Below are 19,633 nucleotides of genomic sequence, written 5' to 3'. Positions count from 1 at the left end.
CTTTTTTGTTTTTTTTTTTTTTTTTTTTTTTGAGACAGAGTCTCACTCTGTTGGCCAGGCTGGAGTGCAGTGGCATTATTTCAGCTCACTGCAACTTCTGGCTCCTGGACTCAAGCCATCTTGTCACCTCAGCCTCCAGAGTAGCTGTGAATACAGGCACGTGTCACCATGCCCAGTTAATTTTTCTATTTTTTGTAGAGTCACGGTTTTCTCCATGTTGCCCAGGCTGGTCTCAAACTCCTGGGCTCAAGTGATCTACCTGACTCAGACTCCCAAAGTGCTGGGATTACAGACGTGAGCCACCACGCCTGACCTATATACACATTATTATCCTCAAAACAACCTGATGAAGCAGGCATTAATTATATTCTGCATTTTGGAAGACGACTTTTAAAAGGATAAAGTAACTAGGCCGGACGCAGTGGCTCACGCCTGTAATCCCAGCACTTTGGGAAGCCGAGACGGGTCAGGAGATCGAGACCATTCTGGCTAACATGGTAAAACCCCATCTCTACTAAAAAAATACAAAAAAAAAAAAAAAAAATTAGCTGGGCACCTGTAGTTCCAGCTACTCTGGAGGCTGAGGCAGGAGAATGGCATGCACCTGGGAGGCGGAGCTTGCGGTGAGCCAAGATCGCGCCACCACACTCCAGCCTGGGCTGCAGAGCCAGGCTCTGTCTCAAAAAAAAAAAAAAAACAAACAAACAAAAACGCATAAAGTAAATACACAAAGCAGACACAAACAAAAATAAAGAATTAAAAATTAGCATCTACTCATTTGCTACAAAGAAGCACAGAGAAACTAAGTAACTTGTCCAAGACCACACAGGTGCTAATAGGCAGAGCCAGGACATGAATACAGAAAGGCATGTCCAGGTCCAGTGCTCTTATCCACTGCACTGCATCTCTAAACAAGTTACGTCACTGACACAAGTGACAGCGATGTGACTGAAACAGGCAGAAATATTGACAGTGAGTTCTTCCAGGCACTATCACAGGCAGTGTAAACAGAGTGCATAGTTCTGCAATTAGCAAAATAGCTAGCTTTGATCCCAGCCTTTATCACTTATGACTGCATACTTTACTACTGCATAAAAGTAAGAGAAAATGGTAATTTAGGGACCAATTTTAGGTAAATTAAATTACAAAATAAATGTCTAAATAGAAACCTTTATAAATATAGAAGTCACAAACTACATCTTTCTGATTTACCCCAAAATATACATCTTTCCACCTGTCCAGATGAGGACAGGTTGAAGCCGAACTCCTTTAGAAGTGAGTCTTTTAAACTTGTAAGTATTGCTTTTTACACAAAGTTGTGCATTTGAATATTTCCTCTTTCAGTATGTCCTTTCTCTAGTAGGTGGCATCTCTTGAGTTTGAGTAAATTACTCAAATTACCATATTAAAAAAAAAACTTTTATAAGAACAGCTAAAGTATTTATATTATTTATTTGGTAGTTTACCCACCTCCTCATATCCCCACCCCCACCTTTCTGGTCTCATTGTTAGCAGATTTTTAAAAGTAGGAATTTCCAGGACACTTGAGGGTTATCTCCTTCTCTCTCTTTTTTTTTTTAATTGCCCACTGACCTACAAATAAATACATGTGCAAATATGGAGATTCTAATCTTGTACACTTCTGATTGTCTAAATATTCTATTTCAATGAACTGTCTACAAATTCTTACCCATTCAAGAAAGAACATGTAAGTCACACGTGGCAGTCTGAAGAACTATTAAGAGGTATCTGTGTGGATGGGGGTGGGGGTGTGTATGTGTATCTAAGCATGACCACTGTTTACACTGCTTGCTCTGTTTGGAATGCAAACCATAATGGCAGGGATGTCTACTTCTATAATTTTGTAAATGCATCCAGAGAGCACAATGATGGGTGCCTACAGTAAGTCAAAAGTAATCACCACTATCATGACCAGCAATCAGGAGCATATAGAGGAGTTCGAATACCATATATAGTTGGCCACCATAATTAGAAAGGCAGAGTCACTGCCAGACACTTTAAGAAACCCTGCAGTTGAAAATGGCTTCTGAGAAGCTTCTAATCGGCTTCTGGTCGGCTTTCTTAGACACTTCTGTGCAACAATGTCAGGTTAAACTCCTTAAAACCTCACTTTCAGCATACCGCTAAAGAATCATCATTGGCTCCTGTTGCTTTCAACCCAAACTCAGACTTGCTCTTGGTTTTCACACTTCCCACCATGTTCCTTTCAGTTTCCCTTAAAGCTCTTGACTTTTGCACCAGTGGGTTTGTTTCTAGTTCCTCAAATATCCCTGACCTTCACTTCCTCTGTACTTTGCTGTCATTCTTCAAAATTCAAAACATCCCTCTCTCCCCCATTTCTGTAATTAGCATCTACTCATTTTAACATTGGGTCTCATATCATTCCACCTTTCCCAGACCTGCCCATGCAACTCCCAGAAGGCTAGCCAACAACTGGTGGTAACTCACAAGACTCTTACAAAACCACTTATACGGTCTCAATTTACAGTTTAATTCACTTGTAGTATTTTTAATGAGTAAATTCTTTTCTCCAAAATGATTATAAGCTTGTTATAGACAAGATCACTCACTCTACATTTTTTGCATCACACACTGAACTGTAATTTCCTGCTTAGAACTGAAGCTGCCACTAGTAAGAATTGATTAACATGCCCCTGAGTTGAAGTAGATTAACGAGCAAATAAACCTGGTTCTAATGGGTAAAAAGGAATTAGGAGCATCCAGCATCCACACAGCTTCTTTCTTGAATTCCTGGATTATCTTTCCCTGCCTCTTCCAGGCAGCCCCAAGGCAGTAAAGCAATGGAGGAAGGCCTATGGAACAGGGCTACAATCCATCTGCTTACCCCAAATGCGTGGAGACTGCATGAGTCTCTGAACCTGGAATTTTTCTGGAAACCAAATGCATAGACATATTAATCAGAAGGACTGATGGCAGCATCATGTAAATAAATACATTACTATTTTCCCAGTGAAGATAAAAAATATTTAAATTAGAGAATAATGACTATAAACAGCTTTATGTCAGTTCAGATCAGGATTATAGCCCCAAATTTTAAAAAAATGAGCTGCTGGGGCTGGGCACAGTGGCTTATGCCTGTAATCCCAGCACTTTAGGAAGCCAAGTGGATCACCTGAGGTCAGGAGTTTGAAACCAGCCTGGCTTACAAGGCAAAACCCTGTCTCTACGAAAAATACAAAAATTAGCCTGCTCTAGTGGCACATGCCTGTAATTCCAGCTACGTGGGAGGCTGAGGCACGAGAATCACTTGAACCCACAAGGCAGAGGTTGCAGTGAGCGGCCATGATGCCACTGTACTCCAGCCTGGGCAACAGAGCACGATGCTGTCTCAAAAATAAATAAATAAATAAAATGAACTTTTGGATTTCAAAATTGGAAAAAAAAATTATAGTGGATAACTCCTAACACCTGAAAGCCACTAGGGCATGAGCAGTATAAGGAAACAGTACGAATCCACTGACAAAGTATTTAATGTACAACTTAATTAATTCCATGATGGATGCCCAATAAAGCAAATTAAATAAAAACAATCTCTGCTTTCTCATGGTTAAACATAAACTCTGAAAAAACAATTAATCAACCGAGGAAAGAAGTCACCCCAAAAATTTACACTAGTAAGTTTCAGAAAAACAACTACACAAACCTAAAATATTTATAGTAAATTTTATAATTACATTATACATCAAACTCATCAGCAGCTCTCCTTGTTTAAAGTTCCCTGCTATATATGTTTTTGTAGTGAGAAAAATCAATGATACCTTAATCCACAATTTATACAAATCTGTACTTACAAATACGTGTTTGTAAGAAAAAAAAAGGTAGACCCATATAGTATTTATAAAATGCACATCTACAAGGAATAATGTAACTGGTGAAAGGTGAAACAATATATGCTCAGAAGTCAGAGGAGGTATAATAATGCTTCTGCCAACTTAAATTTGTTCTTTCCAAATCCACTTATTTGTGAAAGGTCATTTGGCAGAGGTAAAATCACAGTCTTTCACTGAAGTTACTTTAGCACAACTTTGAAAAACTGTTTGTCAGGAAATCTTGTTAAGCCTCCAGTTAAGTAGTTATTCTTATAATATTACTATGGATTAGGTCATTTATAATTTATCTTTAGTCAAACGAACACCATGTGGTAAAGCCTGGAAGAAAGTCTGGGTTTATTTCCGTTTGCCCCGTTGTGGGGAATTAGGACCTAAATAAATGCAACAAGGTGCCCCTAACTGCAAAATCACACACAGTGCTTCTCTCTGCCTTCCTGCACGCTGCTACAGTGTGCCAGAGACCAGCAGAGGGGCTGAAAGGAGTCTGAATCACAGGCCCAAAGGCCCAAAACCATACCACATTTCTCTAAAACACACATGCTTCTCGATTTACGATGGGGCTACATCCCGACAAATTCCTCCTGAGTTGAAAATACATTTAATATACAGCAGCGTACCTGTTGTTTACTCCTGCGATCACATGGCTGACTGGTCACAGCTCACTTCCATTGTCCAGCATCCAGAGAAAGTATTTTACTGCATATTATTAGCCCAGGAAAAGATCAAAATTCAAACCTTGAAGTATGGTTTCTACTGAATGTGTATCGACTTTGCACCACTGTAAAGTCCAAAAGTCCTAAATAGAACCATTCTAAGTCGAGGACTGTCTTTATATGCCATAAAACTTTTTTTAAAAGAAGAAAAGGAAAAAAAAAAAATCTATTCTTTTTCCTGGTTAAGTCATTCAAATCTTGGGTTCATCATCCTTAATGAAATAAAATAATGTCCATATTACGGAAGTGTAGTGAAAAACAAAGCTAACTTGCAAAGCTCTTTGCAAAGTGCATAACACACATTATGGACATCACAGATAATGGTTACAAACTCCTGCTCTCAATAAGAACCCCAGGACTGCCAAAGGCAAGCAGGCAAGCACAGTCCCAGGGATTCGGGAAACCCTCATTAGTCTCACGCCAGTTCCTCTGTTGGCGAAAACCCCAGCAAGAGCTGAGAAACAGCATTCCAGGTTGGACACATGGAGATAACTAGGAGGCCAGGACCTTACTCTCAAGAGGAACCGGAACCGGAACCGGAAGTCCAGAATGAAATCTAAATCCATCACCCTCTGTCTTTCTCCACTCAACTTAAAAGGACAGGAATAGAGATCTATGGGTCTTAGAGACATACCACTGAAATCAGTAATTAACTGTTTCCTATGAAGCAATTTTGATAACTGTCTTGTGAATAAATAGCTACCAATCAGATATTCATATTTCAGAAGAATATAATGGAGTAGAAATCAAAATGAAAGATGAATTGAACTTTCTATATCTAAAACCTCATATGGCCCACATCACTAGAGGAATGTCAGAAATCTCTTATAAGAGTAGATGTTGACAAACATAATCATATACTGTAAGAAAAACTGTAAATATAACAACTTTGGACTTGCTATTCTCTTTGGTCCCTATCATGTCCAGTTAATTTTACTTTTGCCTGCCTTACTTTTTTGACACTGTCTTGTTTGTGTCAACATCCTTCAGAGAAACATTTTAAGACTTTTCAGTAAGTCATGCAACCACAAATAACTAGAAATAGGAATCCAGTAAATGCAAATACAAGTCAAGGAATAAGGAGAACTTCATTCCATTTCTGATTTTTACCTACAATCTTTTGTATGGCTTTATAGGTGGGGTGAAGGGCTGGATGGCTAACCTTGGTTCATAGCTTGTGTGCTATTTTCGATTTTTTAAATATTAAAAAAGTTCCTAGGTGAAAGTTATGAAAAAATTGCATCTATTGGTATCATAGATATTTAGCATCTTCTGTTTGCCTTCTGAAATATTTTCTTGGGGTTCATGTAGTTATAGAAAATTAACAATTGATTTCTCCCCAGTTCTTCTCTAGTGCTTAAATCTAAATGAGGCACTTGTATAGGCCACTAGGGAGAGACATAGAGTCTTCACATAAGTTTCTTGGCAGTTGTGTGACATGTTTCATAGCAAGGACACAGCAGTTTCACTGAACACACTAATGACACATGCCCTGTCAAGGCTCTATTCACCCACTGGGGAACGAAACTTTAATGGAGCAACGAAACACTACTTTGTGGTCTATGGAACTGAGAGATGATGTTTCATACGGGAAATGATGTTACATCACATGGGAAAAGAACCCACATCACTTGCAGAATACTAACCCATATTCACTATACAGAATATAAAAATGGTTAAATATCAAAAGCAACATTTGCAAACAAAAATGCATAGAGATTTTCACAGCAATGGTAACATTTGCCATATCACCAATGGCAAATTTTACATCACCAATGAAGACACTTTTGAAAGTTAAAAATAAGTTAACTTTTTTATTCTCCAATCCCATACCTATACATAACACACATAAACACACACACACACACACACACACTCAGGGTACATTAATTCAAGGCTCACCCAGCAGTGAGTGACTCTCATACAGTCTATTGGCTTATCAGGGAATGCTTCTCATTTTACTTTCTACTGCACATTTTCTTACTGTAAACCAAAGGAAGGGACCATAGCCAATACAGAAATGTTGCCTTACTAAATCGTACTTTTACTAGTTTTGACTTTGCAGAAATAGCAAATACGTACTGCAAAATCAAGGACTCAAATTATCAGAAGTGTTATTGAGCCCAATATTACATTTCTGTGGTATTTAAGAACAGAAAGATATTTTCATCACTATAGTTATGGCAATGCAAGTATAGGCACTGAAAATTATTTTTGCAATTCACAGAACCTGCAGTCTGTTCTGCTATTTCATTTATATTGTTTTTACGCAAGAAGCATTCCTTTAACCCCTATCTTAAATTATTACACATTCCAACATTTTAATGTTTCCCCAAAATTTAAATACAAAGGTAGTTTGATTTTCAAAAATTACTCTTCTCAACCTTAAAGTGTATTTCAAAATAAAAATAAAATATTTCAAAATATAAGGCTACTTATTTTCTACACATTGTGTATGTGTTAATCAATAGTCAACTTAAAGTTGACTGCAACACACCACAGGTATACCTCTCCACTTGCCACCAGTAGTGTAATAAACCACTGTAGTGTAGTTCCAACAAGGGATACTGCAAGTGTTTGAACTGAAATGTCGAATATAACTTCTTTAGGAACTCTCTTAAGCGTACTCTATATGGCGATGGCAGGTATGAACTTTTTAGATAAATATATACTCTTTTAGATGAGCCAGTAAGAAGTAGGAACAAACACAAATCCTTCTTGAAAATCAGAATGCCTCAAAAGTATTTCGGCAACATTTTTAGGCAAAGGATTAAACACCTCTTATTTAAAACAAAACAAAACAAAACAAGAAAAAAAAAAAAAAAAAACCTTAGTTTTCAGTATCTCATGACCAGATTTTAGGAATGAAGAGCTTATAAAGTTGAAACAAGCCTTGCCTTGCTTGATTGTGATCTAACTGACTCTAATCTCCTGTTACATCTCAAGTCTGACCAATTTCAAGTGAACTCCGAAAGCCCTGGAGCCTGGTTACTAAAGTCCCTGACACTTTTTTTCTAAAGTCGCGCACAGCGCCTGGTGCTCCGCAGCTATGCACACTCCGGGAAAGTAAGGCTGGCTTTACTGATAACCAGTGTCCCAGAATCTGTCTGGAGTCCCATGAATCAGCTGGGGAAAGAAACGAGCATTTCCCGACCAAAATGAACTCATACTCTCCAGAACCCTGCTGACTGGGCACAGTTCAAGACCCCCTGGTTGCCGCAGAGGAAACCAGTCTGAAATAGCTTTCGGGATCTCTCACCGGGCACCTCTCCTCCGGGCCCTTCACTCGTGTAACTTGCTCGCTTCTCTAGCAACAACTTTCTATTTAAAAAGAAGAAAAATTTTCTACAAAGCAGCCTGCACTGAGCTCAGTAACTTTGGATCCCACGTACACAAGCTTAAAGCACATACACACTTTCCCCCGCGCAGGTTCGCTGGTCCTCCGCAAACCCTCACGCCAACTCTCGGGTCTTCCGCAAACCCTAACGCAAACCTACCATGGCCTCGCCCGCGTCGGGCTCCGCGTCCGAGAGGTCGAGTCCGGACTCTAAGGCGGCGGCGGCGGCGGGCGCCTCGCGAGGACCCGGGAGCAGCGCAGCGGCGAGCAGAGAACACGCCAGAGAGAAGAAGCCCAGCAAGTGCATGGTGGAAGGACCGGGGGTGGGGGACCGGTCCGCTGGCGGGGGCAGGGGTGGGGACAAGGGCGCCCCTGCGAGGCCGCGGGCCCCTCCTGGTCCCTCTCCCCCGGGCTCCTCCCGGCGACCCCCCTGGGCGAGCCGGAGGCGGCGGGAGCGGGTCCGGGGCTCAGCGTTCCCAACTTTGCAGGGCGCCCTCCCAGCCAGTGCCAGGGAAAGGCGGCGGGTGTCAGGTAAAAGCCTCACAGGAAACCGGACATCCGAGCTCCCCGCATTCGGAGCCCGCGAGGTGAAGCGAGGGCGAGGGAGGACGCCTCCACGGTCCGCGTCGGTGTAGCTTTTTGGAGAGAGGGGGGGAGCGCCAGAACGCCCCGCGATGTTCAGCCCCTCCAAACCCGCCAGAACCCTCGTCCCCCTCCTCCCTCCCCTTCCCCGAAGTGAGAGGAGCCGGGCCGCGGGCGCCGCGGCGGGGGCGCTGGCGGCGGTGCCGGGGGCGGGAGGAGGGCGGCGGGGCGGCCGGCGACGGCGGGGCCCGGGAGCGCCGCGGCACAGGAGCCTCCAGAGCGCGCCGGGCTGAGCGGCGGCGGCGGCGGCGGGCGCAGGGGCAGGGCATGACTGACGCGCCCTCTGCCTGCGCTTATGTGAGAGAAAGCGGCCGAGGGAGGGAGCGTGCCGAGCCCGGGCTGCCCTCCCCTCTCACTCTCCCTCGGAAGCCGTCTCCCTGGAGCTCCCCGTTTCCCTCGCCTCCTCCCCGGCGGCCCCACCTCCCCCAACCCCCACTGGATCTCTCCCTCCCCGCCCCCCGTCCCCTGCCGGGAGCGGGCGGCCGGAGCAAGTTCAGTCCCCGGGCTGGTGGTTGGCGGGACCGGCTTTAGAGGTGATGCGACCACCCTGGACCACGTGGAGAGAGGAGAAACTAGGCCCCGTGGAGTGGAGGGAGTCCCCGCTTTATCCTCGCCGCTCCAGAGCTCTTGTCCTCCCTCCCGCACGCCTGGGCCCCAGCGCCCTGCTCAAAGTTTGGAAATGTCCTGGGGGTTCTAAAAGTTCCAAAAGAAGGTCATCACTATGTCAGAGAACCCTATGGGACCTCGGAGGGATCCCCTCTCTCCCTTGGTCTGTGTAGTTGAAAGTTGCCTGAGGATGCAAGAACTGCAGTTCTCAGGATGCAGTGCAGGCTGTTGGGATGGATGCTAATGATCCCTTTGGAATCCTACACTTCTGACAGGTGAGGAGAAGGGCCAGAATCTTCGTAGAGAGTAAAGAGACATATTGTCAGCTTCTGGGAGAAGTTGGTTTACTTGAAAAAGGGGCTGGTAAAGAGAGATGCATGTGAGCCATATTCCAGAAAGGATGTAATATCGGAAGAAAATGACTGCATTTCCCCATTGGAAAAGCACTAGGGTCTCCATTTGGCTGGTGGCGTTGGCTGGCTGCCTCCTTGGGGCAGGGTGAGCAGGTTACAGAAGACCATGCTAAGGGGTTTCAACAGTGTACAGAACATCAAAAGTCTGCCTTTCACTCCCAATCTACTTTTAAGTACACTGATGTTATAGGTCCATAACATCTTACCAGAAGAAGAGACTTTCTTATCTGGTTCAACTCTAGAAGATTTGAAACTCCTCACCCATAATTTACTTGAAGGCTTAAATATCTCAAAGGACAGGGAACCCTCCATTCTTTGCGCCTGTTCAATCCATTTGTTGATGAGCAACACTGCTGAAAAGCATTTCCTTCCATCTCTCTATTGCTTTCGACTTCTGGAGTTTTACACAATAAATCTAATCTCACTTCCACAACTGAGTCCTTCAAATATTTTGAAAATATTTGTCATGGTCTCCCTAAGCTAACTACTCCTGGCTAAATATCCCCTTTATTCCCCAAGATGACAGTTCCAGTTTCCTCCCTTAACCATACTGTTAGCTTTCCATGTTCGTGAAGTATGCGAATGAGAACATGGCTCAGTACTTAGTGCTATAAAGAGCGTGCAGAATGGACAGTATGCCTTTGTTGACACAGCCTTGGATTGAGTTTATTTTCTGGCAGCCAAATCACAGTGTTGACTCACACTACCCTTAAAGTCAACAAAATTCCTGAATAATTTTTCATGTGTATTGCTACTTAGTCACGTCTAAATTGCCCTGTATTTGTGGAGTTAAGTTTACTGTATCCAAGATGCTTTTTTATGTATCTTTATGAAATTTCATCCCATCAGACTCGGTCCATGATCCAGCCTGTTGAGATGTTTTGTGATTTGGAACACAGTCAGTGTATCATTCTCTTGCTCTCTTCCTGCTATATGTGTATTTGATCAGCCTGCCATAGTTATCTTCAGACACTGATAGATCTGTGAAAAGAGAACAGCTAAGGGCAGACTGGGGTAAGATTTAAATAGAAGGTAGAGTTTCCATTCAACCATATACTATTACAATGATTCTCAACTTTGATTGCACTTGGCATCACAAAAGGAGATTTTGAAAAAACAGATGCTTGAGTACACCTTCTGACTTTCTGGCTTAACTGGTCTAACTGGAGTAAGACTTGGACATCAGGATTCTAATAGTCAAGCAAAATTGAGAACCACAGGCATGTCCAACACCCACAGGCCTAGCAATGGGTGAAGACTGGAAAATCAACAAACTCAAAATAGATTCAGAGTGTATTAATATCGTATTAACTATGGTATTATTTAAATGCAGCAGTAAGCTGTATTTAAACTTTTTTCTCACAAAAATGTTATCTTCCTGCTGCTATATTTTGAGTCAGAAAATGCTGGCAAAAGTTTCCTTGAATAAAAAAAAAGGTCTCCAAAAACGATCATGCAGTAGTTGTTTAAGAATGTCTTAAGGTAAAAAGGAGTTACTCAGGACATTTTATTGTTTTTCTTCATTAGTCCCTGGAAACAGTTTTTGCCACTAGCAGATTTTAAAGGTTAAGAAAGTCCTTTTCACTGGTTTGTGAGTTCATCACTAGCTTCATGCAAGACCTGTTTTACAACAGGTCTTCTCAATTTGGTTTTTCAAAAAGCATTGCTCAGTCAGTGGAGAAAGAGAGTTAGGTAGCAGGGCCCCATCCAGAATAACACCTCTTTTACATGTTGAGTTTTTGTTTTCTTTGATGATAGGTTTTGTTTTTTGTGTTTTGTGTGTGTGTGTATGTGTGTGTGTGTGTGTGTGTGTATGTTTTGAGATAGAGTCTCACCCTGTCTCCCGTGCTGAAGTGCAGTTAGAGTACAGTGGCACCATCTCAGCTCACTGCAGCCCCTGGGTTCAAGCTATTCGCCTGCCTCAGCCTCCCATGTAGATATGGGAAATGACAGTTTAGGATGGCAAAATAATGACGATAATATATACATTGTACATTCTCTAATATCCATTCTGACCATCTACTTTACTTCTGATTTGTTATTCCCTACCTTCTTGCTTTGTTAGTTTTACTTTGTTGCTTCATTTCAAGCTTTTTTAGTTGAATGCTTAGTTCATTTTTCTTCTTTTTAGTTTAAAACTACAAGTTTTGGGCCATGTGTGGTGGCTCACATCTATAATCCCAGCATTTTGGGAGACTGAGGAAGGAGGATCACTTGAAGGTACTGTGAGACCATCCTGGGCAACACAGCAAGACCCCATCTCCGCAATCAATCAGTTGATCAATAAAATACAAGTTTTGTCTAAATTCTGCTTTACCTGTGTTTCTCAATTTTGACACATAGTGCTTCCTTTGGCAAACAGCTGCAAATATATCTTAATTTGTTTATATTTTTAACCCAAAAGTTATTTATGTTTTCTTAGTTTAGGGCTATATGATTTTTATCAATTTCTAATTTTATTATATTTAATTTTTGCTATAAATGATGTTGCTTTCAGAAATGCATTCAGGCTTTCTTTGTAGTCCTGGATATGGCTGATCATTGCAACTAATTCTGTGTGTGCTTTATTTTTGTTGAGTATTAATTTTGAGCTTATTATAATATTCAAGTCTCGTTTAGGAATGACTTGTTAAAATCTCCAGTTATAATTGTTGACATGTTTTTCTGTTTCTGACTGTAGTTCTTTCTGTTATTTTTTAACATAATGTGATACCATATCATTTTGATCTAATTTTCTTCTTAGTAGTAAATAATGTCATTTTTTTAACTTCCGATATTTTTACTTGAAGTTCTGCTTTTTCTCATATTAAAATCATAGGCTTTAAGAATTGACATCAACTGTGAACATGACTTAGGTAAAACTATGAACCAGTTATGTACACATGACTTAGTTGTTTCTTCTAGGAAACATTAGCCTGGAAAAGATAAGACTGCAATCCAGTACTTAAATTCAGTGTTTGCTTCAGGAAATGCTGGCAAAACAATATAGTGAAGACAATAATATTCTGACTCTGGTAAACAGCCTGCTTATTAATGACAGTTTTCTTACCCAAACTCTCCCTTACAGGTGTTAACCGACCCTAAACTACTAGATTATGAACTTTGCCCAATCTTACTCCATTCCCCACTTTGAAAAACCCGCCTTCAACTACTCATGTCCAGACTCCAAAGCTGGACAACTGTTCTGCTTCTGACTTACCCCTGATACCCTAGGACCCTGTCCAGGTGGCACTCTCCCTTACTGCAGTAGGTTCGACTAAATGGAACTTTTGTTTATTGAAAGGTTTTCTACTGATATTTTGGGGTGTTCAACAACTTGGAGGTCCCACTGAAATCCTCCTCCCTTGTTGCTCAAGCAAAGATCCTAAATTCAAAAATAGTACAAATCACTGAGTCCTCTTGAGCTTCCTGGCTTGGCAGGGGGAATCACTCTGACTACAACGAAGGATTAAGTCTTCTGTTAGATTTAGTCCCAGTTTCTTTTTATCATGCTACCAAATGCTAAATGTATTTTGTCCCCTAAGATCTCCTTTCAAGAATTCTTTGACTATTTGATCAGACTTGAACAAATTTATCCTCAATAGGTATCTGCCTTATTATTAACTATTGCTTTTTATCACTGTTTTCTTCAAAATTTTCTCCTGGGAGTCAAAAAAAGGAAGTTCATAAGAAAGAGAATAAGCACGAGTCCCGTTAAGTCAATTCACTGAGCCATCCCTTGGGACTAGATGCCCAGAAGATGTGTCCTCAGATTGGTATTGACTAGACAGATATTGCCATAAACTTTATCAAAAGCTTATACAACGATATGAAGTCTTGTGTCTGTGAGACACTGATTTTGAATGAGATCTCTTGGTCAAACTTTCCATCTTCCCCAACTGCACATTTATCAGGTTTGCCACTGGAGACTACCTAACCTTTAGTTTGGGGAGCCAAGGGCAGGAGGTACACAAACAACTCATTTGACCACCCATTGCCAGATCATTTTGCCGTTGTCTCAGACTAAACCCAAGTTCATATCCCCTCCAAGCCATATTCCTGCCACCTACATGTGTTTTGCACTATAACTAATACTACGTGTCTCTGTTTAAACAACTTAATCTAGAATTTCGGAAGCCATTTGAGAAACCTTTTGTAAGAACAAAACTGTTCATTTGAGAGCTGCCTTATGGAAAGAGAGTGAAATTCCAAACATTCAATGATATATATGTTCTGATTGATAGAAGAAATCTTACAATAAAAATCCAGATTCCACAATTGCTTCAGTAATTATTCCATGGAAGACGCAAATGAGAAAAATGTGAAAAACTCTTTTGTGGATGTGCCCAAATCACCACTTGGCTCAAAAAGCTTTTATCTTTACTATTCCGGTTCTCTCATCCAATTGCCCTCCAAGTTCCTCTTCCCTGACACTCTTTCTGATGTCCCTTATCTTCTGGCCAGCTAGAAACACTAAATGCCCAATTGGCTCTTAAAGTTGACCAAATCAAAATAAGCTCATTATGGCAGATTTTAAACCTTGGTTGGGTCTAAGCTAAACGTCATTTTCAAAAACTTCAAAAGTCTATGCAAGATAGGGATGAATTTACAGAGAAATTTGCAGTAGTTTCTAGAAACACATAATTCAGGGTTCCCAGATCTCTATCAACTGATTTATAGGTTATTATGAACCTCAAATGCAACAAAATGTGTTGAAAAAGGCAGTGTGAATACCTTGAGTATGATTTAAGAGACTCCACATTTCAGAGTAAAACCAGAGCAACTTTAAAAAGCTATAAATTTTAGACAAGACTTTTGGAGTTTACTCAACAAAACAAAGATGACAGCGTTGGAAACCTCAGGGGGATGCTCCTGCACACCTGTAGAAAACATTCAGGTGTAGGTCCTGGAGCATGTGCAGCGTCAGCTCTTGCCTCACTTTCTCTGAGTGGCCTAATGTCAGAAATAAGGAAATTTAACATACAAGTGAAAACTGGAAAGGAAAATAATCCTGTTACTAGACCTCCACACCCTCACAGAATGAAACTAAAGGTGAAAAAAAGGAAGTAGGAAATCAGTGATGCCCTTCCAACTGAGTATCAAGGACTCAGTTTCTTATTTGCTCTTAAATGCCCAGGAGAATTTCTGTGTCTTAAAAGGTGATCTGGTGAATGTTTGATCTTGGCACTATCATATCAACCAAAAGACTCGCCACTGTCACATGACCTCCTTCTCAGAGTTAAACGACTCCAGTGGTGGCTATCTCTAATAATCCACAAATTCTCCCCATTTCATACTGTGCCTGTCATCTTCAGACCTTACTGAGGAGTGTTCTTCATAATCTGTCACTTTCAGAATGGCAGTTTGTCGTCACCAGGGGACCTCAGGTGGAACCTTGCAAACATTTTTTCATTAAATTTCCCACCTCAAGAGGGACAAATTGATCGCTGTGCTTTGTCGACATTGGTGGGGTAATTTTATTGAGGTTGCTGAGAAGATCTCCGGTTGCTTGTCTCTTCTACACCAGCATAATCTAGTTAAACTGTAAAGGTGGAGACTGAATAAGAACTCAAGTGTCAGGGTACCTTTGAACACTTACAAATGGGTTTCATACATACAGTCACCTCCTTGGTATGGATTTTGAATATCCTATTCAATGTTTGCTAATTTCCAAAGTGAGAGGAAACTTTTGTTTGCTAGAAAGGTAGATTCTGACAGTAACATGTCTCCCTTTGAAGTTTGGATATTTCTACCCAATTTAGGGCTCTACCATACTTTGGGCAGACATGGCAAAGCACCACAAGGGACTCACACAATATACTCAGTCTTATCACCAACAAGTATGAGTTGCATTTTCTTCATATTCTCCCGAGGAACCTTGGCATGACCTGAAAAACAAAGACTTTATCATCTGGAAAAGACAGCATAGAAAAAGATTCCTAGAAACCACCTTGGAAAGAAACAGCAGATAAATTTGACTAGAACAGCAGTTAAACTTGAGGGTATAGATGCCTGGATTCATGTCTCCCAGCTAAAAAGACACAAGGTTTGATCCACTGACAAAAGGATGGACATTCCATTAGAAGATTTAAAATTAAAGATTCTAAAGTATTTTTCAAAAACAAATGGCTCTTGGAATAGAGACAGTGTCTACCACGAATCTTTGTTTCAAGTTGGCAACTGCAGGATGTGGACAGCTTCCACTCAAGATTTACAAATGTGACTTACAAAAGTCTTTGAAGTTTGGATATTTCTTACCCAATTTGGGGTTCTACCATACTTCAGGCAGACATAGCAAGGCATCATAAGGGACTCACACAATATACTCAGTCTTACCACCAACAAGTATGAACTGCAGTTTCATAGAAATGCAGACTTTCGGCCGGGCACAGTGGCTCAGGCCTGCAGTCCCAGCACTTTGGGAGGCCCAGGCGAGCATATCACAAGATCAGGAAATTGAGACAATCCTGGCTAACACAACAGTGAAACCCCATCTCTACTAAAAATACAAAAAATTAGCCAGGCGTGGTGGCGGGCGCCTGTAGTCCGAGCTACTGGGGAGGCTGAGGCAGGAGAATCGCTTGAACCCGGGATTGAACCCGGGAGGCGGAGCTTGCAGTGAGCCGAGATCGCACCATTGCACTCCAGCCTGGGTGACAGAGCGAGATGCTGCCTCAAAAAAAGAAAAACAAACAAAGAAAAAGAAATCCAGACTTAAAAAAGACTTACAAAATTTACAGTTTTACAAGACTTACAAAAGTAGATTCTAATGACTGGCCCACATGGCCTTGCTTGATTCTGCAGGGTATTTGTTTGTTTGTTTGTTTTTTCCTTCTATATTTTCTTTCATCATTGAAAGCTCAAGAATCTGGGTAGTTAACCAATGGTTGTTATTTCTTCCCCAGTAAAAATTCATGTTCTCTAACTTGAATGTGGCTTTCTGTACCTTTAGTCATTCCTTGACATGACGACTCAAATATCAAGAGAAATGCATGCATGAGGTGGCCAAAACCAACAATCAAGCACACTCGTCCCTGTGTGTCCCAACCTGCTAGTACCAGTCGTTTGTTATGAAATACTTGATTTCGTTCATACTTGGACTCAACCACTAATTGAATTTTTATGTGAAAGAGAACACAACAGAGCAGGTAACCAAAATCAAAACCTCCCTGGAAAGAAAGGTTTCTGCCTCCACTGAAATCATGCTCAAGGATCCTTTCTCAAAGATAACATCTGAAAACAAACTTTCATAGAGAAAAGCCTCAGAAAGGGAACAAGGAACAGATGGTTTGTATTTGAGATCTGACTCAGATTTACAAACCTCACAAAGAAGGCTTACTAAGGAGGTAACTCTTTTAGTTGTCTATCATATATACCCTGGGTGACTTTTGGTGGACTTCTTTTTGTCACATAGGGTTTATGTGAATACTAAATTAGTTAATATGTATAAGGAACTTAATATCTAGTATCTAGTAACCTCTCAATAAATTTTGGATAAAGCATTAATAATTGCAGATGTGTTATTGTGTGTTGTTAATATTATGTCTGATATACTAATCTTTATTTCTTCCTTATATTTACAACATTTTTCTGTTTTACCCTTGCATTTAAGTGACTATTCCAATAGTATCAGATTTGAACATTGACTTTCTTTTTTAAGCACCTCTAAAATGTCATTCTATTGTATTTCTTCATCAAATATTGTACCAAGAAATCTAAGCATAATAATAGTTTATAGCCATATTATGTCTCTTATTTGTCTGTCTGTATTTTTAGGGGTGCTACAAATTCTAATGTATTTAGTACTCCCCAAATCTTATGATATAGAAATTATTATAATCTATATTATATCAACAAGGAAATTGAGCTATGAAGAAGTATCTTGTTTAATGTTTCAGAGCTAGTTTTTGACTGAGCCTAAGTTCAGGAGATTAGGCACTGCCCTCTCCTGCCCCTTTATGAATGTAAACATGATACTTTTCCTTGTTGATGGTTGGACATTCTTGTTGGAAAATTTTAGAACATTTTCTTTTTTTTTTTTTTATAATTGAATTTTACCATTGTTTGTCCATAAGGAATTATTCATAACTTCTTTAGCACAGTTTCAGCCCTTTTAATCAGTGTGTGTGTGTGTGTGTCTGTGTGTGCGTGTGTGTAATTTCTAAGAAATTATTAGTCAAATAATCTATACAAAGTATCTCTCGTTATAGTACTCTAGAACTTCTTACATACAGATATTGACATTTTACCTTTATAATAATAGTTTATAGCTATATCGTGCCTACTTTGTGTCTGGCTATATTTTTAGGGATGTTGCAAATGCTCATATATTTAGTACTCCCCAATATATTATTATATAGAAATTACTATAATCTCTCTCTATATATATATCAACAAGGACACTGAGCTATGGAGAAGCTCATGTGTTAACTTTTCCTATATTCCTTCTGTCTGTCCATGCTTTCCTAATTGCATATGGAGATTCAGTTGTTCCAGCAAAACATATTGAAAAGACTATGCTTTTCCCACTGTATTGCATTTGGACCTGTGTCAAATATTCATTGTCCATATATGTATGGGTTTATTCTGGATCTCTATTTTGTTCCATTGATCTGTTTGTCTGTCTTTAGCCCAACACCACATTGTCTTGATTACTTAAGCTTTAAAATCAGTCATGAAGTTGTCTAATGTTAGTCATACAATTTGTTAATTTTTGCCAAAAATATTTTGGCCAATCTACCCAAACATATGTATAATATGTATTTCCATATTAATTTCATAACCAGTTTATAAGTTTCTACCCAAAAAAGTCTGCTGGGATTTTCATAATGATCAAAACTTGATATAGATCAATTTGAGTACAATTGGCATCCTAACAATATCGAATCTTCTGATTCATGAACAAGGTATATCTTGCCAAATATGTAGGTCTTCTTTAATTTCACTCTGCAGCATTCTGTAGTTTTCTTTTTACAGGTCTTGTATGTCTTTGACAGATTTGTCCCCCAATTTTTTAATTGCTTATGCTATTGTACTGATTTTTTTAATTCAATTTTTTTTTTTTTTTTTTTGAGGTGAAATCTCACTCTGTCACCCAGGTTGTGCAGTGGCATGATCTGGACTCACTGCAACCTCTGCCTCCCAGGTTCAAGTGATTCTCCTGCCTCAGACACCAGAGCAGCCGGGATTACAGGCACCCACCACCACGTCTGGCTAATTTTTATTTATTTATTTATTTTTTGAGAGAGAGACACGGTTTCACTATATTGGCCAGGCTGGTTTCAAACTCCTGACCTCAAGTAATCCACCCGCCTTTGCTTCCCGAAGTGCTGGGATTACAGACGTGAGCCACTGTGCCCAGCTTAAAACTTCAATTCTTGATTGCTAATTACAATTGAATTTTGTATATAGATCTTGTATCCTGCCACCTGGCTAAATTTACTTATTAGTGCTGGTAGACTTTTGTAGATTCCATAAGATTTTCAAAATATCTGATTATGTAGTCTATGAATAAAGACAGTTCTCATTCTTACTTTCCAGTCTGGATGCATTTATTTTTCTTTCCCGATTCCACCGGATATAATCAATAAAATATTGAATAGAAGTTGTGAGAGTCTGCATCTGTTGCGATGATCATATAGTTTCTCCTTTTTAGTTGCTTAATGATACCGACTGGTTTTTGAGTGTTAAACCAACCTTTTATTGCTGAAATAACTCCAAGCGTTTGTATAGAATTGGTTTTATTTTTTCTTAAATGTTTAGCATAACTCAATTAGCCATCTGGACCTGGAGTTTTCTTTGTGGTAAGATTTTTAACTGTTAATTCAGTTTCTTTAATAAATATGTCCATTCAGATTATTTATTTCTTCTTGAATGAGCTTTTGTGTTTTGTAACTTTCAAGGATAGTTTTTATTTTATTTAAGTTGTCACATTTGTTGGCATAACGTTTTTTAAAATATTACCTTATTATTTTTAATATATGTGGAACCTATGATGATGTCACCTCTCTTGTTGCTGATATTAGTAGTTTAATAGCTTTTATCGTCTCTCTCCCCAACCCCCATCAGTCT

The 19,633-nt window shown here is 40.1% G+C and overlaps 1 protein-coding gene across 1 annotated transcript in view; it reads right to left on the bottom strand.

The window, feature by feature from the left end:
• Nucleotides 1-8,843, bottom strand: part of VEGFC (vascular endothelial growth factor C) — a 122,532-nt gene extending 113,689 nt beyond the window's left edge. The window contains exon 1 of the mRNA XM_023229387.2: nt 8,083-8,843. Within this exon, the coding sequence (XP_023085155.1) occupies nt 8,083-8,229 (147 nt within the window). The 5' untranslated portion in view covers nt 8,230-8,843. The remainder of the gene's footprint in view (nt 1-8,082) is intronic.
• Nucleotides 8,844-19,633: the final 10,790 nt, after the last annotated feature.

Source organism: Piliocolobus tephrosceles, chromosome 3 (assembly GCF_002776525.5).
Source record: "Piliocolobus tephrosceles isolate RC106 chromosome 3, ASM277652v3, whole genome shotgun sequence".
Classification (NCBI taxonomy): domain Eukaryota; kingdom Metazoa; phylum Chordata; class Mammalia; order Primates; family Cercopithecidae; genus Piliocolobus; species Piliocolobus tephrosceles.
This window is presented reverse-complemented; position numbering and strand designations above follow the sequence as displayed.